This window comes from Canis lupus, chromosome 9 (genome assembly GCF_003254725.2).
Source record: "Canis lupus dingo isolate Sandy chromosome 9, ASM325472v2, whole genome shotgun sequence".
Taxonomy (NCBI): Eukaryota; Metazoa; Chordata; class Mammalia; order Carnivora; family Canidae; genus Canis; species Canis lupus.
The window spans coordinates 58,679,086-58,706,059 of NC_064251.1; the positions used below are offsets into that span (position 1 = coordinate 58,679,086).

At 45.1% G+C, this 26,974-nt stretch overlaps 1 protein-coding gene across 4 annotated transcripts in view; it reads right to left on the minus strand.

Moving 5' to 3' along the window:
* The window catches only part of PBX3 (PBX homeobox 3), a 231,896-nt gene extending 214,604 nt beyond the window's left edge, over window positions 1–17,292 (minus strand). For 2 of the 4 annotated variants that reach the window (XM_025475161.3, XM_025475162.3), the window contains exons 1-2: window positions 3,012–3,322; window positions 2,023–2,096 (exon numbers count right to left, since the gene is read on the minus strand). In XM_025475161.3, coding sequence (XP_025330946.1) covers window positions 2,023–2,096; window positions 3,012–3,211 — 274 coding nt within the window. In that variant the 5' untranslated portion in view covers window positions 3,212–3,322. Of the gene's footprint in view, window positions 1–2,022; window positions 2,097–2,619; window positions 2,712–3,011; window positions 3,323–17,137 lie in introns of those variants that run through there. The other 2 variants (XM_025475163.3, XM_035721460.2) reach the window with 2 other exon arrangements.
* Between the last annotated feature and the right edge of the window lie 9,682 nt (window positions 17,293–26,974).

The following is a 26,974-nucleotide window of genomic DNA, read 5'->3' on the forward strand; positions in this document are numbered from 1 at the left end:
AGCTACCTCTTCCTTTCTAAATAGCAAGAGCCCGACCGAAGCTCTCTCTGCCAGTAATCCCAGAGTCTGAAAAGACTTGTTTCTTTTTCGTAACTCACCTTTGACATTAGGCTGACTATACTTTCCTTTCAGAATAGTGTAACTAAGTCTTGTGCAAATAAGCAACTAGAGGACTTATGCCTCCTAATTGAATTCGGCCTGCTGCTAAGTGTCCAAATAAGAAAAGCAGTTTGCTGGGTTTGGTTCTCGAGCTGGCTAGGCCAAAACTTTAAAAAGGCAAAAAAATAAATACAAATAACGAGATGGGGGGTGATAGGAGAAGAATATCAATCTCCTCTCCCTAGTAATATAATGCAGTGTAAGTTGAATCAATCTTAATATTCACAACATAGTCAATACCCCAGTGCTTAGCTGTCAGCAGAAACTGAAGTGGAGCCCTGATAGCGAGAAAATCCTTGGACATTAAGCAACATAATTTACTGAGAATTGTACACTTTTAGGCTTCTAAACTAAGAATCTTCAAGATTTAATGTTTGATGTCTCATTTTATAGTCAGACAAAAATTATCTACCATTTTAAATCACAATGCTTCCTAAAGGTGGCTAAAAATCAACACAAAGTTAGTAATTTAAAATGCCTGTAGTTTTCAAAATGTAAAATGTTATCTTAAAAAGAATCACTCAGCATTTACAAACCATGAATGCTATGTGAATGAGAAGCAAGAAAACTGTTCTTTAAAGATCTCAATATTTTCTATTAATTATGGTTTCAGTATACATTTTAATAGATAGCAATAACCCATCATCTTCTCTTGATTACTTTTAGAATTAGAATAGCACTGAGTGTGAAAAATCTACTTAAAGGGATGGCAATACTCCTACCAACTAACAAGTATATTCAGTGTACTATCATTTGTACACTTGATTTAAATACAATGACATTTAATCTTTTAAAAGCATCACTTGGATATTGCTATATCCTGGATTTTAACTTTCTCTTCTCTGCCTCAACTTAAAAAACAGCAACTTTATAATACCATATAGCTACCACACACACACACACACACACACACACACACAAGCACGCACCCCAGACAAATCAACAGTAAAGCTTGTTTAATGCACTTGTTTGCCATAATACAGGGCAGATAACGCCAAATCCGAACTAAAGCACCTAAATTAAATTTCTGATTCCACTTGAGTTATCACCTCAAAACTAAAATACCTTTAATTTTAAAAAGCCTAACAAGAAAATTCAATTGAAATGAACTGTCAGAGACTCATGTTTTTGTAGTTTTTATTCCAGCACTTCTGTCAAACCTGTCTTTCTCATATGTTCCCTGCACTGAACACTTCAAAAATTGTGTAACCTGCTGTGAACCTTTTTCTACTTTCTAAAACATATTAAACGTATTTACAATGTAATGACTTCAAACATAAAATTTAATGAAAGTAATAGGTGTAATACATTGTGTATGCCTAAACACATCATTACCCTTTCCTGCTTCTTAAAAGTAGCCTTTCCAACTAAAACCCTAATCCAGACATCCTCCTGGAGTCTGTTCAATTGCATCTATCTGCGGAGCTGAAGCTTACTTAGGGTGTCTAAGTAAAACAAAGTTAGGAGATGCTTCTCCCAGGGACTCGGTCCCTGGCATCCAGTCTCCCGTTGCTCCTTTTAAAAACTGACATACAAACAAGGCGAAAGGAGCGGGAGAAGGCAAGGCGGCTGGCGCTCGGCTCGTGGGGGGGGGCCCCTCCCTGCCTGCAGCCAGGGGCGGCCGCCTGGGGACAGCGACCCAGCCCCGTCCGCATCTACACTTCATTTTATACCAGGGGCGGAATTGAGAAATCGACTCCAGCAGATTTATTGCAGTTTTTCCTCAAGACCAGGAGGTGGGAAGGAGAGAATGATCAAAGATGGCGGTGCCCAAAAGCAGCAGCTCTCAACTGGAGAGTGGAAGGAGTAGCTCTGACCCCACCTCGGGGGTCTCCAGGCCCGCTGCGGGGCGCAGCCTCTTACCTGTTTTCTCTTTGATCTCACACAGGACGCTGAAGAGCGCAGGTTTCATTCTGTGACAGTTGAGAGCATGTTTCCTAAAAGACAAATCGCAACATACAAAGGTATTAGCATCACCTATGGAATAATATGGCGCCTTCCTTTAAGTTCGACCCAAGATTGAATCCCGGCCCTCTCTTTTGGAAGGCTCGCCTGGAACCAGGGCAAGTCAACAGAAACTCAAGTTGACTAGTTAGCGAAAGCCCGCAAGCTCCGGCGGCTCAAGCTCCAGCCCGTTCGAGGCGCGACCCATCCGTCCGGCGGGCGGCCGCCTCGGCGACCGCAGGGCGCGAACCCGAGCGGGGCGCCTCGACAGCCGAGCGGAGCCCTGCGCCCCGAGGGAGGGGACGGCGCGGACCGGCTCCCGCGTCCGCCCTCCGCCCTCCGCAGGGGGAGCGGGCGCTGCGGCGGCGGCCGGCCGAGCGCGGCCAGCGGGCGGTGACAGCCCGGCAAAGTTTGCGAGGCGGCCCTCCCTCCCCGAGAACTTGGCCGCCCGCACCCGGACGCGCCAGGGAGCCGCCCAGCACCCCGCGCCCGCCGGGCCGGGGCGGCCGCCCGCACCGCGAGGCCGTCCGGCCGCCGAGGGACGCCCGGCGCCGCGACTCCGGGCGGGGGGAGAAAGTTGCACTTCCCGCGAGCGCGGCCCGGGGCCCTCTCGGGGCAGCGCGCGCGGGGTCCGGGCGGGAGCTTGGAGTCCGCGGGAGGGGGCCGGGCCGCGGGAGCGCCGGACGCGGGAGGCGGACCACCGGGAACCCGCGGGCACCGCGTCCGTCCCGAGCCCCGGGACCAACTTTGCCGACTCCCGCCCGCGTCGAGGGGGGCGGGCAGGGCCCCCGGCGGCCCCGGCAGGCAGGCGGCCGGTCTGCGGAGAAAGTTCCCCGCCCCCGGGGCCCCGACTCGGCCGCGGGCCCGGCTCCCGCACGCACACAAAAGATGCTTAATGAGACACCAACTTTGCTTGCGCCTCGTCCAAGCTCTGGTCGGTGATGGTCATGATCTGGTGGAGGATGTCGCCGATGTCCTGCTTCCTGCCGTCGCCGTCCGCCCCTTCGTGGCCGTGCGGGGGAGGCGGCAGGGCCATGCCCCCCTGCACCGAGTGGCCGGCCAGGTTCACCCCGGCCAGAGTCTGCAGCATCCTGGATTGATCGTCCATCCCGCCGCGCGCGGGCGGGAGCGGGCGGCGGCGGCGGCTACGGCGAAGGCTGAGGCGGCGGCGGCGGCGGCGGCGGCGGCGGCGGCGGCGGCGGCGACGAGGGAGGAGAAGAAAGAGGGGAGGGGGAGGGGAGGGGGAGGGGGAGGGGAGGGGAGGGGGAGGGAGGGGGAGGGGGAGGCGGCCGCGCGCTCCCCGCCCGCGCGGGGAGGGGGCGGCCCGGCCGGCGGGGCTCGCGGCTGAGGCGGCGCGGACGGGCGCCCGGCTCCGGCTTCCGCCGCCGCCGAGGCTGAGGAGAAGCGCCGGGCGGAAGCGCCGGGCTCCGCGGCGGTGGCTGTGGCGGTGGCGGAGGCGGAGGCAGCGGCGCCCGCTGCCCTCACGCGGCCGCCGCGCCGCCTCCTCGCCGCCGCGCGCCCCGCCGGGCGGCCCCGCGCAACTTGCTCCTCAGAGCCCGCCGAGTTGCCGGGACGCCCGCCGCCCCCCTCCCAGCCCGCGCACTCCCCTCCCCCGGCCGCCGCCGCCGCCGCCGCCTCGGCCGGGCGGGATCCGAGCCCCGGTGGCCCCGGGGGAGGGAGCGGCGGCGGCAGGCGGCGGCGGCGGCGGCGGCGGCGGCGGCGGAGGAGGAGGAGGCCGGCGGGCGGGCCGAGGGGAGCGAAGGGGGCGGAGGAGGAAAGTTTGGGAGCGGGCGGGCCGGCGCAGCGGGGCGCGGAGCCCAGTGGAGGGCCCCGGCGGGCCGCGCGCCGGGCGGACAGCAGACTGTGGGGCGGGAGGAGTCGCCGCCGCCGCTGCCGGAGCCGCGCGCCCTGCCAGCCGCCGCCGCGAACCGGGCTCGGAGGCCGCTCGACTGAGGGATTGACAGGCTGCCAGTGCCACTCACTCACTGCGGCCCCGGCGCCGGGGGGGAGGGGCGGGGGCGGGGGGGGCGGGCAGCGCGCCGCACGCCCCGCCCCCGAGGGCGGCGCGCGCGCTCATTGGCCGCCGAGCCTCCCGCCGCCGCCGCTGGCGCCTCCCCCGAGCCGCGGCCCGGCCTCTCCGGCCTCGGGTCCCCAGCGCCCGGGAGCGCGCCGCGGTCTCCTCACGCCTGCGTGCGTCCTGTGCCCGCCAGAGCAGCCGCCCCGGCCTGCAAGCGCTCTGCCCCGCGCCCGCCCGGGCTCCTGGTCGCTGCTGTGCACAGTCCCGGGTGCGAGGAGTCGCGTACGGGACACGGGGCAAGTCGCTCCAAAGCCCCCCGTGTGCCCGCCCGCAGCGCCGCGCGCTTCACGCCTAGGGCAGCGCCTGGCACGCTTTCCCGCTCTCGCCGTCAGGAGGTGGTCCCCTCGGGGTTCCGCTGCCCGTCCCAGGCCAATCGTGCTGCGCTCGGAGCCGAACGGGGCGGGACAGAGGCAGGAACGCGCTGTCCCGATTGGAGCATTCGAACTGTCCTGGGCGGAGGCGGGGAAGCCGCGGACGGGGACCCGCCCCTCCCGGGATCACCGTAGGGACCGAGAGGGCGCCGCTCCGGGTGGGCGCTGCGCTCGGGCCCTGCGCCGTCCCTCCCGAGGTGACCAGGCGGGGCGGGAGCCCGTTGTCCCGCTTGCTGCAGGTCTGCGTCTGCTTGGAGCGGATCTGAGTGCCAGACACTTTCTCTTGAAACGGGAGCGTTGGGAAATGTGTCAGAGGGAGGTGGCTGTGGGAGGAGGGAAACGGCCTGACGTCCAGCACCAGTGCAGGCCTCGCAACAGCTCACACAGTCTGCAATTCTTGATAATCCAGGGATTGCTCCTTTGGCAGGGTTTGCCTTTATCTTTATTTATTTATTTGTTTGTTTATTTATTTATTTACTTACTTACTTACTTATTTATTTACTTATTTATTTACTTATTTATTTATTTATTTTTTTTTTAGGGTTTGCCTTCAGCTGCCTCCAGATGGGCCAAAGTTGCGAAAACGAGCTCTTTATTACAAAGATAAGTTTACCTTACGATAGACTGGATTTCACTTATCAACCTGCCCCATCACCAGGAGTCATTTAATGTTGGGGACCCCGGCTACGGATTTTCACATCCAAAACACCTTTTCTTACATTGTTCTCTGTCTACAAATGACTAAAGACACATTATTTGGGGATCTAGACTTCCCGCTCTTGCGGTCACTTGAGCTTTCTTTTCTTTTTTATTTAAAGATTTTTATTTATTTATTCATGAGAGACACAGAGGGAGGCAGAGATACAGGCAGAGGGAGAAGCAGGCTCCATGCACGGGAGCCCGACGTGGGACGCGATCCTGGGTCTCCAGGATCACGCCCTGGGCCAAAGGCAGGCGCTAAACAGCTGAGCCACACGGGCTGCCCCTTGAGCTTTCTTTTAAACCCATTTCCCAAACAACTTCCACGTGTCTCCATTTTGAGATTCATGGAGCTCATCCTAGATGGGTCCTTTAGTTAGATGGTTCTGAAAAGTCTTGTTCCTTCCCTAAACTCAGAGGGCTGTCTTATCTGAAACCAAAAATAGGGGTATGAGATATGAAAAATGGCTCTTACTCTGCAGGGTTTAATGTAGGACAAGCAGTTCTTTACATGCCAGATGGATTCTTGGAATGAAGCAGGCTACTCGGTTCCAGGTTCTTTCCTTCATATGTTGTGTGTACTTTTAAATACTCCCCACTGCAAAGCTAATAGCTAACCTTACAGTTAGGCAAGCTAAAATCTTTACAAACTAAACTGCACAGCTGCTGGAGAGGGAGTTCCAAACAATCCATTCTGCTTACTTCCAAAGAAGCCCCCTCATGTTCATTAATATTCCCTGCTCTTCTATAGCCCATTCATATGTCAAGTTTCTGATTCTTCTTTCAAGCCCCCATTATGGGTTACTCATAGTCATCATTGGTTGGCCTTTCTGTTTATTCTTAACTTGTTTTTCAAAGCTGTTACCAAATCCTTCTACATTTTTGCATAAAGGAGTAAGAGTAAGCATCCCATCTTTCTCACAATTCTCTAATGCTGAAGATGTAAAACCACGGAATTCTATCGGAAAGACACCTTAAGCTCTAAATTCCTTCCATTTATAAAATTCACTGATCCTATGACTCACTCTCAGGCCACCTTCCTGCCCTTCTTCTAGGCTCATAATCTTGACTAATCAGTCATGAGGATGAAGCTAATTAGCAATGGGGATTTATGGTTATTTCTAGTCTGCTCCTAAACAATGAGTTATGTAAGCAAAGCAACATATATAAAAATGTAAATAAAATTAAAGAAACACTTAAGCAAATAAAGGCAATTGGGATCTATGGGCTATGTAAACAAACCGGAACATAAAAACATAAATTAGAATTAAGAAAACAGTTAAGCAAATGCCAGCAATTAGGAATAAAACAACTTGTTAAATGTCTAACACCCGCAGCTATTTTATGGCACACACCTCTAAACCCATGGTCATTCAGTGATGTGGAAATTTGATATCATAATTCTGCATTAAGTGATTAGGTTAGATTGACCTTCTGCTTGGGAGGCTTCTCTTTTTGTTATTATCAATATGAGTTGCAGTTAAAGCCAGAGGGTCCTAGCAAGGATTCCCTCATAGGCTCATTGGCAGTCACCATTGATTTAAAGTGTAAATTCTTTTAGATTAGTTTCCAAGACCGAATAAACAGTGTCAATTAATTGCACATGTTCCAAGATCTCTTGTGCCTCTGCCAGTTTCTCATGTACATTGTTGCCTTGTCTGTTCAGCAATCTGAGCCACGTGGTTTGGTGCCTTCTATAATAGAATAGAACCTCCCTAAGTACCTGAATCCATCTTTGCTCTTTTTAAGGCAGTGATTATTAAAAAAAAAGAAAGAAAAAAAAGTCAAGGGAAATGTAAGTTACTCTTGGTGAGTGTACATTCATGTAAAGTTAACAGTGATGGGACACCTGGGTGGCTCAGCGGTTGGGCACCTGCCTTCGGCTCCGGTCATGTGGTCCGGGGAACAGTATGGAGTCTTGCATCAGGCTCCCTGCAAGGAGCCCGCTCCTCCCTCTGCCTATATCTCTGCCTCTCTGTCTGTGTCTCTCATGAATAAATAAATCTTAAAAAGGGCAGCCCAGGTGGCGCAGCGGTTTAGCAATGCCTTCAGCCCAGGGCGTGATCCTGGAGACCTGGGATAGAGTCCACATGGGGCTCCCTGCATGGAGCCTACTTCTCTGTGTCTCTGCCTCTTTCTCTCTGTGTGTCTTTCATGAATAAATAAATAAATCTTTAAAAAAAAAACAAACCGTGACAAGTAGAGGTTTTCTCATACCCATCCTTTTCCATAGGTTCATATTAATATCACCATTGCCTCTCTCATCAATGTGGTGATCATCAGAGCAGATGCCATTATCAAACACTCTCTTAGAGTGGGACACTGTGCTCTGTGTTCCCCTTATTTCATCTTATTTCAGCCAGAGCAGCACTATCTAGGTCAGGTTATTATTAAGCAAGGAAACAGAATGAAAGAGGGTAACGAACTAACACAAGACCACAAAGCCAGTAAGTGCTGGACCTTGGATTCAAATTTTGATCTGTGTGGCTGGCTGCGAAGCCCACCCTATAAAACATTGCTATATATATATATATATATATATATATATATATATGTTTTTTAATCAAGATTACTAAGTAAAAACCACAAAGCCTTAACAGGTGAACTGCAAATTAATGAAAATAAGTAATCAATACTTAATAAAAGAGGATAAACAACTCTTTTAGAGGAATCTGGGTCTCATGCCAATGGAGGAGAGAAATGAAGACCAAAGCCTAGCCAGGCCATTCTTCATGGCCACCTAGGACTTTGCCTTGCTGCCTGCCTTTCCTACCTAACCATGCCTACCTTACCTTTGCTGATCTTCATCTTCTCTAAACTCTCAGAACATATTGCCTAAAATGTGTAATTTGCTACCCTACCAAATAGTCTTGTGTTGTTTGCTCTCAGTTCTCCTGTTTTCTCATCTAGATCATAAGCATGTTAAGGACAAGGTATTTCAAGGTGTGACTATAACATGATTGATTTGACTTAAAGAAACCAAAACAACAAAACTTGGACGTCTAAGAAAGATGTCACTTTGGAGAAACTGACTAGATACTTACTCCCAAACATATCATTGCTCCATTCACTATAGAAATGACTCTTTAGAAGTGGTCTTTAGGGATCCCTGGGTGGCGCAGCGGTTTGGCGCCTGCCTTTGGCCCAGGGCGCGATCCTGGAGACCCAGGATCGAATCCCACGTCAGGCTCCCGGTGCATGGAGCCTGCTTCTCCCTCTGCCTGTGTCTCTGCCTCTCTCTCTCTCTCTCCCTCTCTGTGACTATCATAAATAAATAAAATTAAAAAAAAAAAAAAAAGAAATGGTCTTTACAATTGCTAGCACATGTGAAATGTGACAAATCTTCATCTCCTGAGGATGTCTTTGAGCAACCGAAGAATCAATGGGATAACAGTGCACCCTTTTATAATGAGGTCCTTAAATATTTATCAAAATACATAATTTCTGGAATGTTTGATAGAAAGCCCCAAATCTCTGTCCTTTCATCCCTCATAGCACCTGGTACAATACAGTTGAATGCACAGTAGGCACTCGAACCTGACACTGTCAGTTGCTTGCCCACTTCCTTCCATGCTGATATAACTGTGATTTTATTCCAGTTGCAATGTGTTCAGTCTCAGTTAAGGACTAAGTCAACTATGAACATCCTATCCCCTGCTTGCTAAGCTTGTCAAGGCACAGGGACGACGGGATGATTTTTCTGATAAACATAAGGCAGACACGGCTCTTCTCTCCTTCCTTCTGCCTCTTTCCTCCTTTGAATGTGATTCTGACTTGGGGCATAGTGGCAGCCACCTTGTGATAATGAGGGAACAATATGAGTTTGGTGGTTTATCTCTGTGATCTCTCGCCTCCAAACCCATAATCCCAGTCTAATCATGAGAAAAACATTAAACAAATTTCAATTGAGGGATGTTTTGCAAAATATCTGACTAGTACTCCTCTCAAGATCACAAAAACAAAGAATATCTGATAAACCATCATAACCAAGAAGACTCTAACTAGATAAAATGACTAAAAGTGATATCCTGGATTGGATTCTGGAACAGAAAAAGGGCAGTAGGTAACAACTAAGGAAATCTGGGTAAACTACAGACTTCAGTTAATAACAATGTATCGCTATCATTTCATTAATTGTAACAAATGCACCATATTAACAGAAGATGTTAATAATAGGGAAACAAGGTAGGAGGTATTAGAGAATTCTGTACTACTCCTTTCTCTGTAAATTTTCCAAAATAAAACATTTATTAAAAACAAAAATAAACATGGTAAGTAGAGCAGAAAGACAGGAAAAGCCTAGGTGCCTGCAGACATTGTTGACTATCTGAACAAAACCAATAATTGCTTACTGCCAGGTTTCTAGTTATGTGAGAAAATTTAATTCCTATTTTTAAATTTCTATTGGTTTGGGTTTCCTGTTACTTGCAGCAAAGCTGATCTAGCACTATAATTACATAAAGGAATGGTGGTTAGAAGAATAGCCTACCATAGTGCCTGGTACATAGTAGGAGCCCCTACAGGTTGGAAGATGTTATATAATAAAAGAAAAAAATTGCCTGATCTTTGCCCTGGGTTCCTAGGAGGTAACTTCTAAGACCTTTGCCATTTCCCAAGTGAGAGGAATGTCTCTGTTGTTCATGAGCCCCTTGGATCATATCTGAGTTTGTGCTAACAAGACTTAGGATATGGACTGATGACCAGAAAGACCAATTATGCAATTAGAGGGTTGGGGTTTTGAGCCACTTCATTCTCCCAGGATCGCAAAGCAGCTGGACATTGAGTTCAATTATGTAGGCAATGAACCAACCAATCATGCCTAGGTGATGAAATCCTAATAAAAACTCTGGACATCAAAGCTCAGTGGAGCTTCCTTGAGGGGAATACATTGATGCACCAGAAAAATTATGTGCTCTCACAACATGGGGAGAGAGCCTGGAAGCTCCGCATTTGGTACCCACTAAAAACCTTGACCTATGTGTCTCTTCATTTGACTGGTTCTGATTTATATCCTTTGTAATAAAACTATAATCATTTCAGAGTTCTTTGTCATTTAGTGAATTATTGAACCTAGAGGGATCATGGGAATACCAAGTTTGCAACCAGTTGAGTAGCAGTGCAGGTGGTCTGGGGACCCTTGAACTTTGGCCGCCATCTGAAATAAGGGCAGTCTTATTGGGCTCTGCATTAATTATCTGTTGCTAAGTAATAAATCAGCCCAAAACTTGTTGGCTTAAAACAACAAACATTTATTATCTTAGACTAAGTTTCTCTGTGTTAGGAATTTGGATGCAGCTTAGCTGGGTGCCGCTGGTTTAGAGTCTCTCATGAGGTGAAGGTGACAGCCGGATTTGTAGTCACTTCAAGGCTCATTAGGGGGAAGATCCACTTCCCCGCTCACATGGCTGTTGGCAGGTCTGAGGTGCTCAATGACTACTGGCCAGAGACATTGGTTCCTTGACCCATGGTCCCCTTTGAGGGACAGCTCACAATATAGCAGCTGGCTCTGAAAAGAGTGAGAAAGCCAGAGAGCAAAGCAAGATGGAGAGCAAGCAAGATGCAGGGTCAGTCTTTTTGTGACCTAATCTCCTAAGTGGCATTCTAACACTTTTGCTGTGTTCTCTATTAGAAGCAAGCTATTAGATACAACCCACACTCCAGGGGAGAGGATTACACAGAACATGAATATCAGGAGATAAGGGTCACTGGAACTGTTATGGACTAAATATTTGCACCTCCCCCCAAATTCATACATTGAAGCCATAACCTTCGATGTGATAGCATTAGGAGGTGTATCTTTGGGGGAGGCTAATTAGGTTTCAGTTAGATCATGAAAATGGAGACCCCATAATAGGATTCGTGTTCTTATAAAAGGAGGAAAAGACACCAGTGTGTCTCTGCCATATGTGAATAGAGTGAGAAGGCAGTCCTCTACAAGCCGAGTAGAACTTACCAGAACTGACCATACTCACACCTTGAACTCAGACTTCCCAGCCTCCAGAACTAGGAGAAATAAATGTCTGTTATTTAAACCATTCAGTTTATGGTATTTTGTTATAGCAGCCCAACCTAAGACAGGCATCTTGCATGTGGAGGTAGAAGGTCCATATAGGCAAAGATAAGCATCATCTTAAAAGCAGCCTAATGTATCCTCCAAATTTAATTCTCAATGACAGATTAAATCATGGCGTGATGTCATCATCGTCCCTACTGCACTACATTTTCTGGCCTACCTTTTGGTTATGCTGTTCCTTTAGTGGAAATGCATGCCCAAATCTCTCTCTCTCTCTTTTTTTTTTTTTTTTTTTTTAAGATTTTATTTATTTGACAGAGAGTGAGCAAGAGAGAGCACGTGAGCAGGGGCAGAGGGAGAGAGAGAAGCAGACTCCCTGCTGAGCAGGGAGCCCAATGTGGGGCCCAGCCCTAGGACCCCAGGATCATAACCTGAGCCGAAGGCAGACACTTAACCAACTGAGCTACCCAGGTGCCCCTACATGCACAAATCTTACGTATCTTCAAAAATGCTGTTCGATTTCTTTCACATATTGTGTCTTACTGATCCTCAAAAATAACTCAAATATTTTAAGACAAGTAATATTAACCCTATTTTATAGATAAGGTTCAGAAAACAATAGCTGCTTACACTTACTGAGCACTTTGTGGCAGCCCCATACCAATGGTTCCTCATACTTCATCTAGTTAAACCTTCATGACAGTGTGTGTTGGACATTAACCTCCCCACTCATAGTTGGAGAAACAGAGACCGAAAGATGTCAAAGAACTCAGGATGCCTGGGTGGCTCAGTGATTGAGTGTCTGCCTTCAGCTCAGGGCATGATCCCTGGTCAGGGGCACTTATAAATGTTACCTTTTTTAAAAATTGTGATTAAATATGCATAACTTATCAGTTTAACCACTTTTAAGTGTTTGGTTCAGTGGTATTAAGCACCTTGGTATGCAACCATCTCCCCAAACTGAAACTCTGTCCCCATTAAATACCAACCCCCTAACTTCTTCCCCCAGTCCCTGGAAACCACCATTCTATTTTCTGTCTCTATGAATTTGACAGCTCTGGGTACCTCATATTTGTAGAATCACACAGCATTTGTCCTTTTTTGTCTGGCTTATTTCACTTAGCATAACATCTTGAAGTTTTGACCATACTCTAGCATATGTCAGAATCACTTTCATTTTCAAGGCTGAATAGTATTCCCTCGTATGTATGTACCATGTTTGTTTCTTCATTCATCCATTGATGGACACTTGGGGTGCTTCTACATCTTAGCAATGGGTGTCCAAGTGTTTCGATTCTTGCTTTCAGTGGCTTCAGGTATATATCCTGAAGTAGAATCACTGCATCATATAGTAATTCTATGTTTAATTTTTTAAGGAACTGTTTTCCATAGAGACTGTACCATTTTACATTCCAAACAACAGTACATAGGGGTAAATATGTACCATTAATTTGTTTGTTTGTTTGTTTGTTTGTTTGTTTAGGAGGGGGCGCCTGGATATGAACTGGGGACCTCTTGATGTACAGTAATATGTACCTTTTAACATGACTTCTAAAATGTATCTTATATACTCTGTTCCTTGAAGAAAAGATCTTTTGACATTTAACACCTGAGCAACACCTTACATATAATTGAAGCTTGGGAAATATTTTGTTAAATAAATGAACAAAGAGGGTATCAAAAAATCACTATCTTGAAACAAGGAATCTGCTTGTATTTGAAACATACTAAAAAACTTCAGATAGGGCAGCCCCGGTGGCACAGCGGTTTGGCATCGCCTGCAGCCTGGGGTGTGATCCTGGAGACCTGGGATCGAGTCCCCGGTGTGGGACTCCCTGCATGGAGCCTGCTTCTCCCTCTGCCTGTGTCTCTGCTTCTCTCTGTGTGTCTATGAATAAATAAGTAAAATATTTTTTTTAAAAAAGTGGGGGGAACCCTGGGTGGCTCAGCAGTTTAGCGTCTGTCCTTTGGCCCAGGGCGTGATCCTGGAGTCCCGGGATCGAGTCCCACGTCGGGCTCCCTGCATGGAGCCTGCTTCTCCCTCTGCCTGTGTCTCTACCTCTCTCTCTCTATGTCTATCATGAATAAATAAATAAAATCTTTAAAAAAAAATAAAAAATAAAAATAAATAAAAAACTTCAGATAAGAGCCAAATAGCTTCTGAAGGGTGTGCCTAGAGAGACTTTCTGAAACTGGTACATAAATCCAGAGTTTCATTTCTTAAAAACAAGTGGTACCACAAGTATATTTCTTTTTCTCTCACCAGGTTCTTGTCAACACTAGGTTCATCTCCTAGTCCTGTTTCTTTTCTAGGCTCACAATAAAACTGATTTAAAGTAAAAGTTTCTTTAAGAATTATGCTCCAATATGCTGATCTGAAAATAAATTTTCCAAAATTATTTTTTTTACCCATAAGTGAGCCATCAAAGATTTTCTGGTGAAATCATCTTCTCAGAACTTATACACAGGTTATAAACTTGCTTCTGTCAGAAGCAACTAGACAATATTTTTGATTATCATCCATTTTGAAAGTCTAGGTCAGATTTTAATGCAGAAGCAATTAAAATGGACTCATAAGCCCTTTTATTTTATTATTATAAGTAATAACTTTGTATTACGGGGAAAGTACTGTTCAAGTGTATATTTAAGATTTTAGTTTTTAGGGATCCCTGGGTGGCACAGCGGTTTAGCACCTGCCTTTGGCCCAGGGCGCGATCCTGGAGACCCGGGATCGAATCCCACATCGGGCTCCCGGAGCATGGAGCCTGCTTCTCCCTCTGCCTGTGTCTCTGCCTCTCTCTCTCTCTATCTCTCTCTCTGTCTCTCTCTCTCTCTCTGTGACTATCATAAATAAAAAAAAAAAAAAAAAGATTTTATTTTTTAGTGCAGCCCAGGTGACTCAGCGGTTTAGTGCTGCCTTCAGCCCAGGGCCTGATCCTGGAGACCGGGCATTGAGTCCCACGTTGGGCTCCCTGCATGAAGCCTGCTTCTCCCTCTCTCTCTCTCTCTCTCTCTCTCTCTCTCTCTCTCTCTCTCTCTGTCTCATGAATAAATAAATAAAATATTTATTTAAAAGGATTTTATTTTTTAGAAACGAGTTCATGGATTATTTTCCTTATACTGTTTTTCCTACTATATTATTGATCATTAGTACAATAAGGTGGAAAGAAGAGAGGAAGTGAAGTAAGTAAATGATGCTTCACCAAACCCTATGATAGACATACAATAGAGGAGGTTAGATATTTGCCTCAGATGATATTTTATAATACTTGGGAATTTTGGACAACTCTGATTATTCAGGGCTGTAAAAATCATGTCTTAGTTGCCTAGCATAAGACCTCACTTCCTCTTGAAACTCACACCTGCCCCCATGAGTCTCCAAACCCACATTTCCAAGTACCAACCCTCCTGGCCTTAGCTTATTAGACCAGGGGTGAACACTTGACCAGAGCTAAACCAATCAGCCTCTTTTCTGGGGGCTTGCCCTTGTACCTGGAAGACCCCAATTTGTTTGCTGGCTACTCGAGTTGGGACATAACCTCCAGACCTCTTGGTCAGTCATGTTTAGTCAACAGCATGGGGAGAAGTGAGAAAACCACTTGTAAACAGAACATTAGGGGAAAGAAGAAAGAGTGTGGCTGGGAAGGGGTGGCGGTTGGAAGGAAGGTGGGCAGGAGCTGGACACCTACAGGGTTCTGAAGCTTTCCAATTTCTGGCTTTCATAGTGTTTGGGAGTCATTAAAGAGCCCTATAGTCTTGACTGGATCCCAGCAGATGGTTTAATTTTGAATTGTGTGTACATCTACATCAGGAGTAACGGAAGAGGTTAAGCTCCAAGATGGAGCAGGGTGATGAGGGAGGTCCTAGGGAATCTGGCTGGGAAGAACAGGGGAAAGGCAGAGGCAGAGACACTGAGGAGAGCTGGAGGTTTGAAGAGAGGAGGATGACTTTGGTTGTGCACATGGAGCCTGTGGAGCCTGCAGAATGACCAGGGGGGACATGCAATGGGCACTTGTAGTTCTAAAGCTCAGGAGAGTGGTGTGCACCAGAAGGACAGGTTTAGGAATTACTAACATCTCAATGGTATTCGCAGTCATGACAGTTTACAAGATCACAAAGGGAGATTGTGAGCCACGAGAAAAAATGAAGGTCCATGACACAGCACCAATAATTTAGGGACAGATGGAGAACAAAGGAGCCCAACAGGATGCTTTGTGTTGAGAGAGAGAGAGAGAGAGAGAGTAGGAAAGCACAGCAGCATAGAAACCAAGAGTGTTTTAAGGAGAGAGAAGTCAATAGATTGGACTGAGTAGAGGTCTAGGAGGTGTCCACTGGATTTAATGATGTGAGCATTGGCACCATAATGAGAATGTCTTAGAGGAGTTGGGGGTGTGGCAGAAGCTTGATGGAGTCAGAGGAATGAACGGTGGGTAAGCTGCAGACGTGGGGTGTGGTTAGTCAGCCCTTTGGAGAAATTCAGCTGTCAAGTAGAGGTGAGAAAGAACAGGAACTAGAGGGCAACGTGGGGTTTGGGACTTTTAGGGGATCTGAAAGAGATTGGAAAATGTTTAAATGCCTCACAGGTAGGAGCTTGTAGTAGGAGAAATGGAGACGTGGACCCCAATGGATAAAGCTCTGAGAACATAGAGTATGAGGTTCATGCCCAGGGTGATGCTGCCCTTGGTAGTGATTCCTAAGGGGAAAAAAAGGAAGAAAGCAGGAGGGAGCAGAGGGGGAAGCTGAGCTTTGGTGAGGAACTAATGACAAGTCTTGGTGGACCCCATGGGAACTGGAATAGCTCTACAGAGTTGTTCTGAGTTAGGTCAAAAGACCTGGGCCTTTATATTCTGGCACCCATCAGTCACAGGATGCCAGCTTCCCTGCCAGGGAAGGGCATGACCTTGAGTGAGGTGGCTCTCCATAGCTGAGGCAATTCCTAAAGGGACCTGACAGCTGAAGACTCCCTCTAGGTGGCACTCCCCACAAACAGGGTAACAAACCCTTCAGTGAGGAGGGATGGGATGGGAGTACACAACACAGGATCCCTCACATTTCTCTCTTTTACCAAAAATACAAACTTGAAGTTCCTTGGTCCCATATTCAACTCCATCCATTGTCTGGCCTCTGCCCTCCACTCCAGGCTTCTCACCCACCTTATAGTTCAGTCCTACTCCTCACTCTGATCCCTCTGTACCTTTCCGCTCCTTAGTCTGACATGATTCTATTTATCTGGTTCTTCCTTTAGAATCTATCTCAGATGTCGCTTTTCTAGGAAATATTTCCCTGATTCTCCCAGATAAGAGTAAATCTCTTCCTTCTCTCTCCTACCTTGTGTATATTTCTCTTTTTTGCATTTCATTACCCTGTGTTGTCCATTATCTCTTTCCCTGATTAGGCTATGAGCTCTCTGAGTGCAGGGACATTGTGTGAATGATTTCAATCTCCCTGGCCCTGTGTGTTGGGCATAGAGGAGGCACTGAGTTACCATTAGTTAAATGAATATGTGAATTAATTTATGAATAGATGAATAAATGAATCAATTGACAGAACTTGGGCTCAGTGTGCTGACTAATCTGAAGGCTAGTGCCAAGGAGGGTCAGCAGCCATATGAACAATAATGTCCAATGGGCATGGTGAGTCCTAGTCCAGCCTATCTTTTTTTTTTTTTTTTTTGAGAGAGACAGAGAGAGAGAGACCACGAGTGGGGGTAGAAGTGGGGGAAGAGAGGAGACAGAAAGAGAGAGAAACTCCTAAGCAGGCTCCACGCCCACTAAGGGCTCAATCCCATGACCCTGAGACCATGACCTGAGTCAAAATTAAGAGTCAGATGCTTAGCTTGCTGAGCCACCCAGGTACCCCCCTGGTCCAACCCACCTTGAATCAACAGCCAAGAGGTCTTCTTTGGTAGGTGGGGGCAATAGGATTTCTGGGAAGCAGTGATCCACAAAAGGAAAAGTATTTTCATTCTGAGAAGGAATGGGAAGGGGCTTGGTAGGGATAGGGAAATATACTATGTCAATGGAAATAAGACTTCAGCTATTGGCTGTGAGTACAAAGATAGGTTATGACCACATAGAACCTTGGAGTAGTGTGGGCTGGCAGGGCTGGAAGTGTGGGGCCGAGGTCAGAGTCTCAGACTAAGGGTATAATCTGGTACCAGTGGGTTTGGAAAAGGGAGATGACAGCAGGAGGAAAAGGAGGTCCAGGGTTCCCCCAAGCCCACTGCATGCTGAGCTCAAGAAGACAAATCCTAGATTCATCAAATCTTGTTGGGTCTGGGGCAGGGTGCTTCTGAGCCTGCTTGGAGTGGGCTCATTACATGGTCTGGCAGGTTCTTCCTTCTCTACTTCCCTCCACAAGTACTTGTTTTCTTCAAGTATTTTCTTATTTAATCCCCACACTACCTTTAACGGTGATATCCTTTTTATTTAATAAACACAGATATAGAACTGACCATGTGCCAGGCACTGTTCTTAGCACTTTACAAATATTAATGGATTTGATGTTTGTAATGGCACCATAAAATCGATAGGTACTTTTATCCTGTTTTACAGTTGAGGAAATGGAAACATGGGGATTGAAGTTACATAGCTAGCAGGTAAATGATAGTTTGTATTTTATACAACAGAGGAGTTCATTCATTCATTCATTCATTCATTCATTCATCAAGTAGTTATAGATAGCTTTCCTTGGATAAGGCCCTGCCCCAGGCTGTAGAGTACAGTGCCAAATAAGGCAGGGGAAATCCCAGCTTTCAGGATGCTCCCAGTTTGTGTCCTGCGTTCTATTCTGCTAAAGCTTGTGATTGCAGGTGTTCTTCATGGATGCTTCCTAATCACTTGTGTAGAAATTCTTCATTTTCGGGCTCCTGGGTGACTCAGTTGGTTAAGTGTCTGTCTTTGGCTCAGGTCATGACCTCAGGGTCCTGGGATCAAGTCTCATGTCAGGCTCTCTGCTCAGCAGGGAGTCTGCTTCTCCCTCTCACTCTCTCACTTTGGCCTCCCTCTCTCTCTCCCAAATAAATAAAAAAAAAATTTTTTTTTTTAAAGAAATTCTTCATCTTTAAGCCACCTTAAGGAGAGAGATGTCATCCTCAAGCTCTCTCATCTGCTTCTCTGGCAAATACTTGGCTTGTCTCTACCCAACTCTCCTCCAGTAGGAAGAAAGCACAACTCTATCCCTAGAAGTGAGTGGAATATTTATTTGGCTTCCAGCTGTATCTTCTTGCCTTTGTCCTATGGTTGCCTTCGCCTGGTTTGTGGTCTTCAACAATTCATCTTTGCCATCACTTTGACAACAGCAACTCTGAAGACAGCTTCTTCGACTGCCTCCAGCCCTCCAGGCACCTACTAGGTGCCTCCATAGCTCACAACACATTTTGTGAATGCTGAGGACATTGTGTCACTTAATTCTCACAACAATTCTATGAGAAAGATCTTATCATCTCCATACTGTAGATAAGAAAAATGAGGCTCAACAAAATTAAAGAACTTGCCCAAGATCACCCAGTTATCACATAGCAGAGCTGGGATTTGAACCTGTATCTGACTCTGAAGACCAAGCCGGGTTTTTCTTTTTTCTGTTCTCTTTATTTTATTGCATTAGAAATTTATTTCCTTCACATATACAGAATATAAAACCTATCTTCACGATGAATTATGTCTCTCTGCTCTCATTTTTTCACACAAAAATTAATGACCACTTCCTGAAAAAAACTGAAATAAATCCAGAAGCCCACACCCTTAGCCAAGGCACTACACCGCTGCTACTTAAGCTTTTGTTTCTAGAATCCTCAGATATTCAACATATATTCTACAATTATGCAGTTGCTTACGGGTCTTCAGTTGTTTCATGTATGAATTTCTTGTTTGCTCAGCTTGATTTTTATCCCCTGTGATCCACACAGTAAATACATAATAAATGTTTGTTGAATGAATGGATTTTACATGTATCTTGCTGAAATATACACAGTTCCGTTTGATTCACTAGAGTGGCATACCCGAACAAGAAATAATTTTTCTTAATGTGTCCCTTATAAATTGAACCTGACCATATTTGATTAATTTCACATCATACATTTTTATTGCACCAATCACTCTGGTATCAGGTCATATTTATTTTAAAAACAGATTCACAAAGGGTGCTAGGCTGGAGTGACAGTATAAATATGTTAATAATAAAAATAATACTAAAGATATTTTACTGGAAACTCTCACATGCTAATGATGAGTAAGTGCATTCTACAGAAATATGTTTGATTTACAATGCAATTAATTTCAAAAAGATTCAGATTCTATATCATATCTCCTATACTTAGATAATGAAAACCAAAAATGAATATTCTGGCCATAAAATCAGAGAAACAAAAATCACCCTAAAGACCTTTAGCATTTTAGTTTGGACAATAGCCCAATCACTGAAAATGGTACCATTGTCAGATCAAATGTGTCCAGATTAGGAAGATCCCCCTGGGTAGCCACAGTGATTTTCTACTCCTCAGACCATTCCTGCACCCAGTACAGCCCTTGCAATGCAAAACACCACATATTATCCAGTGACCGAAGAGCCCTGGCGCTTTCAATCATGCAATGTAAGGCTTTGGGGGCTTCTTGTTCAGGAGGAAACAAAGTCTTTCATGTTAACTCGTATTGTGAGATGTGTGAGTATTTCCATAGTTAGGTATTTGGCCTGTCCTAAGATCCTGCTAAAAAGGAAATGCATTCTTATGCCCTATTTAAATTGCAAGAAATAAAAAATGTGCTTCATTTGGTATTTCATCACTTAACTCAGATGTTATAAGAAACATGCATTCTTATGCACACTTTGGGGAAAGATGCCCATTTTTGTAATAGGATTTATAAAGTTGACTGTGCCTGCTTTGTATCCAAGAGGGGAAGAAGCAGATGCTGCTGAGCCATCAGGCACCACAGGGATCTTCCCATCAGTGCAAAATGGTTGCATTTTTCCCTCATTTATTGAGGACAGATCTGCTGTGATGTAGCAGACACCAGACTTATAGCTAGAACTATTTTGGCTTATTAAACAAATCTTGTGTATAACTTTGGTGAAAAAAAAAAATTCTAATTTCCAAAAAAGAAGCTTGAGGTAGTGCATTTTTATATTTCTCTGGCAGCAATTATTCATCTTAAGTACAAATAAACTGTAGAGTGAATTATCATAATTTTCATTGAAAATACCCACAACTCAAAACAAACAGAAAGGTATTAAAGTGGGCCTTTAAAAACAGTCTCACGGCTTAGTAGCCAAATCATATCCCCTGAGGCCCAGAACCATGGAGAAGAAAGTAAAAGAAAATATGTGAGAGCTTTTTGCTATAAGCTTTCTAGTATTATTTTACCTTTTACACAGTTACTTTGAGAAAAATGAAAGTTTAATCTAAAATTAAAATAATAAGGTAATCTACATCAAATGAGAAAAATGGAAACAAAATAAGTTATAGCATAGAAAAACTAGTTAATGATGCTTAGATGTTTTGCAGTTTACCATCAGCCCCTTCCAATTAGGAACCATTTTACTCTCTGGGTATGTATTCTTTTAAGGACTTGAAAAGCAAGGAGGGCAGAGATGACTATTTACACTGAGGAAATTCTGTGTTTCCAAGGGATTTTTTTTTTCAAGGAATGTTTAATATAAATTGATCAGTACAACTTTGTGCATTCTCACCATCTCTCCCACCTGATCTTCACAAGGACCTCATGTGGGACAGACAGGGACACCGTGGTTGAGAGTCAGAGCTTTGGGATCCCTGGGTGGCGCAGCGGTTTGGCGCCTGCCTTTGGCCCAGGGCGCGATCCTGGAGACCTGGGATCGAATCCCACGTCGGGCTCCCGGTGCATGGAGCCTGCTTCTCCCTCTGCCTGTGTCTCTGCGCCTCTCTCTCTCTGTGACTATCATAAATAAATAAAAATTTAAAAAAAAAAAAAAAGTTTAAAAAAAAAAAAAAAAAAAAAAAAAGAGAGTCAGAGCTTTGAGCACACCTGAGTTTAAATCCCTGCTCTGCAGATGATCTTGAACCACTTACTTCTCTAAGCCTCAGTGCCTCATCTCTGAACTGGGTACAATTATAGCAGTTACTGCTTAGGACTAGTGTCAGCATTAAAGGAGACGGTGCATGCAAAAAAAATGATTTAAGTATTCCATAAATGTGAGGGGGAAATTCTAAGCTGAGTTTCAGACTCCTCTTCTGTTTTTTTTTTCCTCTTCTGTTTTTATAGCATGTTGTATGCAGCACGTCCAAACTACACCATTTTCTGTGTGATAATGAAGTTCTGATCTTTGTTCCACTTCTCCCTGCCACGCTGTTCTCTCTAGGCATTGTTTCCTTTTGTCCTCTGACCAGCATGCTTCTTCCATGCTGCTTTCTGCCTCCCGAAAGGTCATTTGCAGTGGCCAGCATGACCAGTGTTTTACCCAGAACTGGTAACATGGAAGAATTAACACCAACCATGTTCATGCTTATTTAGTTTCTAATGACCTTGCCAGTTAAGAGAACCAACTTGCTTTTTTTTTTAAGATTTTATTTATTTATTCATGAGAGACAGACAGAGAGAGAGAGAGAGAGGCAGAGACACAGACAGGCAGAGGGAGAAGCAGGCTCCATGCAAAGAGCCTGACGTGGGACTCGATCCAGGGTCTCCAGGATCACGCCCTGGGCTAAGGTGGCACTAAACTGCTGAGCCACCCGGGCTGCCCCCCAACTTGCTTTAAAATAAACATTAAGGGATCCCTGGGTGGCGCAGTGGTTTAGCGCCTGCCTTTGGCCCAGAGCGCGATCCTGGAGACCCGGGATCGAATCCCACGTCAGGCTCCCGGTGCATGGAGCCTGCTTCTCCCTCTGCCTGTGTCTCTGCTTCTCTCTCTCTCTCTCTGTGACTATCATAAATAAATAAAAATTTAAAAAATCTTTAAAAATAAAATAAAATAAAATAAACATTAAAACATGAAACTCAATTGTTCTTAGGTTGTCAAAGCTAAGTTGCCAGATTCCCCCATTCCCACCCCACCTGGAACACTCCCACCCCACCGGGAAGGAGGGGCAGGCCAAGGTTGGGTGAGACCCATGGGACTGTGGTGAGGTCTGGCTAGGTCTGGAGTTTTTAATGTGTAAGGTTGGAGGGCAGAGAGAGACCAGAAGAGCAAGTCTAAAAGGGGCTGCCTTTTGAAGAAGCTTGTCAGAAGGCAGGAGGAAAAACACAGCAGAGAAAGGGCAAACCAGAAAGATGGGTCTGCCTGAGGGTTCCTGACTCTGGGTGGATTCACCCAGCTCAGCTTGCGAAGCACCAGCTGGAGGGCAGGAAGTGTTCATTTAATGGATCAGAAGATTGGGGAGATGGTATCTCCACCACTGCCACATCATGAAAAAGAAGCTCATCTATTGCAGCATAGAGTGGTGAAGGGCCCAGGCTCAGAGGGTCCAGCCCCACCCTTATCACTATGCTTAGGCACATGTTACTCCTCCATTCCAAACCTCAGGCTCCTCGTCACTGCTGTGATATAAGATAGGAATCATTAGAATACTTAATTTAGGTTCCCATCTGTAAAATGGGAATCATTAGAATATTTCATTCATGGGGCAATAATGAGCACTTAAAGACATCATACTTAAAAAGTACTTCACTCAGGATTTATCATTCTCCAGACAGCTCTGTTTCTGCTGAAACGTTACTAATCAGTGAGCCACCTCTGACCAATTTACTGAGTTAAAATTGTAACTCATCCCAGGACTTCCTGTTTTATCTTTCTCCATAGCTCATTCCACTCACTTATTTTTGGCATTACTTATATTTTCAATATAGTCATTCTTCCTCCATTAGGATGTAAGTCCCATGAGGGGAGGGTTTTTGTCTGTGTTGTTCACTGTTTCTATCCCTAGCACCTAGACAGTGCCTAGCCAGGTGCTAATAAATTTAGCTGCTGAATAAGTAAGTGTTGGTCCAACATTATTAGGACCATTCCAGGGTCAGAAGCTCTGACAACCCCTTGAACTGGGAAGACAGGGGAATGCAAATATTTAAAAAAAAAAAAAAAAAGCCCTAGGTAGGTAATAACTTGTAGAATTTTCACTGGGTTCTTGGGTAGATCCTCCATATTAATCGCACAAAATATCCTGGACTCTTAAGGCAAAAGTTAAAGAGGAAGGATGGAAGCCATGACCGGCTGAGATCCGAGGTAGGGAAGGGAACTGCCTATTGTGCTGATCCTGGGAGGGGAGACTGAGGCACAAAGTCTGGAATCCCTCGTGGGGGTCAGGAATTATTTCTATAACTGAGGAGGGCAGAGGGTTTTCATTTTAAAAGTTTATGTTCTAAATCTATTTTATGATTATGCAAATAACATTGGGCTTTGAAATATTAGCCAAAACATACAGATACCTCTAGACCACCAATCCTTCCCTAGAGATAGTCACTACAGTTGTTTGTGAATAGGCCTCTGCCAAAGCATTTGTAAAGATGTAGAGATGTATGTATATCTATATGTATAGCTGTTTGTGTATGTGTGCATATTTTTCAAAATATAAATACTTTCACACTCGGGGCAACTGGGTGGCTTAGTGGTTGAGCCTTTGGCTCAAGTGTGATCCTGGGTTCCTGGGCTCCAGTCCTGCATTGGGCTCCCTGCAGGGAGCCTGCCTCTCCCTCTGCCTATGTCTCTGCCTCTCTTTCTGTGTCTCTCATGAATAAATAAATAAAATCTTAAAAAATCTCATGAATAAATAAATAAAATCTTAAAAAACACCTGGGTGGCTCAGTGGTTGAGCATCTGCTTCAAAGGGCTGGGTAGTGACCCCAGGGTCCTAAGATTGAGTTTCATTTTGGGTTCCCAGTAGGGAGCCTGTGAGAAGCAGGCTGGGCCTCTGCCTGTGTCTGCCTCTGTGTGTCTGTCATGAATAAATAAATAAATTATTTAATTAATCTTTCCCAAAAAATGTGATCACGCTCTATATGCTACTTTTCAAATACCTTTTTATCATCTTGTCATATGTGTTTTATACCCCGTTGTTTAACTTCCTAAAGATCTACCTCAGTATTTAATGGCAGTAGGAGTTTTCAAGTTAATAATGAGCAACTGTTTTAAAGATACCTTATTTATTTATTTATTTATTATTATTTATTACTTGACAAAGGGCGGGGGCCGTGGGAGAACCAGAAGCAGACTCCCCATTGAGCAGGAAGTCATGTGGGGCTTGATCCCAGGACCCTGGGATCATGACCTGAGCTACAGGCGGATGCTTACCTGACTGAGCTTCAGGTGCCCCAATGATGAGCAATTTTAAAAATAATTTTTAATAGGGTTTATTTTTTAGAATACTTTTAGATTTGCAGAAAAGGTGAGAAGATAGAAGAGTTCCCAAATGCCCTGCACCCAGTTTCCCCTATTATTAACATCTTACATTACTATAGTACATTTATAAAAATTAATGAACCAACTAGAGTTTAGTTGAGTTTAGATTATTAGTAAATGGTTTCATTTATTAACTGAATTCCATACTTCATTCAGATTTCCTTTGGTTAATATATTTTTCTGTTCCAGGATCCTACCTAGGATAGCATATTGCATTCAATAGTAGGTGTTCATAGGCTCCTCTTGACCAGAATAGTTTCTTAGACTTCCTCTGGTTCAGGATACCTTAACTGTTTGAGAAGTGCTGGTCAGTTCTTTTTTTTTTTTTTTTTTTAAGATTTATTTATTTTTTTATTTTTGATAGACATAGAGAGAGAGAGAGAGAGAGGCAGAGACACAGGCAGAGGGAGAAGCAGGCTCCATGCTGGGAGCCCAACGCGGGACTCGATTCCAGGGACTCCAGGATCGTTCCCTGGGCCAAAGGCAGGTGCTAAACCGCTGAGCCACCCAGGGATCCCTTGGTCAGTTCTATTTCAGGATGCCCCTCATTTGGGGTTTATCTGACGTCTTCCTCATAATGAGGCTGTAGCTGTGGGTTCCGGGGAGGAAGACCACAGAGGTAAAAGGCTATTTTCATCATATCATTTCAAGAGTATGTACTTGCAACATGACTTACTATATTGTTGGTATTATCCTTGATCTCTTGGTTGAGGTAATGGATATTTATATTGCACTTTGAGTTATAATCCAATACTACTTTACTTTGTTGCTCAAATTTTTCAGCTTTGACCACTGGTTTTCAGTTGGCTCCTGTGTCCCTTTGAGATACCTCCATCAATGGAAGGTGTTTTTCTTTGTTTTGTTTTGTTTCTTTTTCAACCACTTCCTTACATTCTGGCACATGATGCTTCAGGTTCATCTTGTATGTTTCCTGCCCCAGCCCTGGAATCTGCCATTTCTCCAAGGAGCCCTGGTTCCTTTCATTGAAGAATGGTATAAGAAACCAAGATCTTGGGGATGCCTGGGTGGCGCAGCGGTTTGGCGCCTGCCTTTGGCCCAGGGCGTGATCCTGGAGACCCGGGATCGAATCCCACGTCGGGCTCCTGGTGCATGGAGCCTGCTTCTCCCTCTGCCTGTGTCTCTGCCTCTCTCTCTCTTTCTCTCTCTGTGGCTATCATAAGAAAAAAAAAAAAAAAAAAAAAAAAACAAGATCTTGGCACTAGGTGTGTTCTTATGGCAAGCAAATTTATTTTTCTTGGAAGAATAAAGATGTCTATGGACTTTCTTGTTTATTCAAAATGAAAATTATTATTTTTAAAGATTTTATTTATTTATTCATGAGAAACACAGAGACAGGCAGAGACATAGGCAGAGAGAGAAGCAGGCTCCATGCAGGGAGCCTGAGGTAGGACTCAATCCCAGGACCCCAGGATCATACACTGGGCCGAAGGCAGATGCTCAACTGCTGAGCCACCCGGGCATCCCTCAAAATGAAAATTATTAATTCAGAATTGCTATCATTGAGACTGAAGGACAAACATATATTTTAAAAACTTATTAACTTTATTGGGAAAAGTATTCAGCTTTTGCAACCTACATATTTAGGACATTTTAGAATTCATGAAATGGCATCACATTACCCTGCTGGGTAAATGTTATCAATTCCACTTCCTGAATGGGGAAACCAAGGCAGAGAGAAGTGATATGACTCTTTCTACCAGGGTCACACAGCTCAGCTGAAGCTAGAATTAGTTTATTCCATTCAAAACAACATTTTGTGCTGAGACTTTGGCAAACAATCAGGAAAAAAAAATGAATGATTTACAGCGCCCCCCGCCCTTATTTCCTAAAATCCCTCTCCAGCATCGTTTCCAGATTTTCCTGAAAATTGTACACACTCATCAGACAGAACAGATTCTCCCAGATGAAGCATGTTCTGAGACTTGCCCCTTAACTATTCCCCTTCATAACCAATACTCCTGTTACATAAAAGCAGAAATCAGTTCTTAGGCTATTTCCTAAAGCTAAACCGGGCACTCAGCCTCAAGTACCATAGAGCCAGGTGGGTCTTGCAAATGAACACAGCAAGCTACAGCACAAATGTCTTGATAAATGGTGGTTGCCACCTGGCTTTCACTACACCCACTACCCAGCAGGAAGGCAGCCACTACTCAACTGATTGTTGACAAGTAGGCTGCGGTCAGAGTTGCCACATCTTTCCAGTTTTCCAAGGGAAGCAGAAAAGCCCTCAGCTGGCCAAGACTGTGTGGGCTAGTTTCAGCTTTCAAGCTACCTGGGTCTTTTGTTTGCTTGTTTTGTTTGTCTGCTTTTCTATTTTGTTTTTGGTTT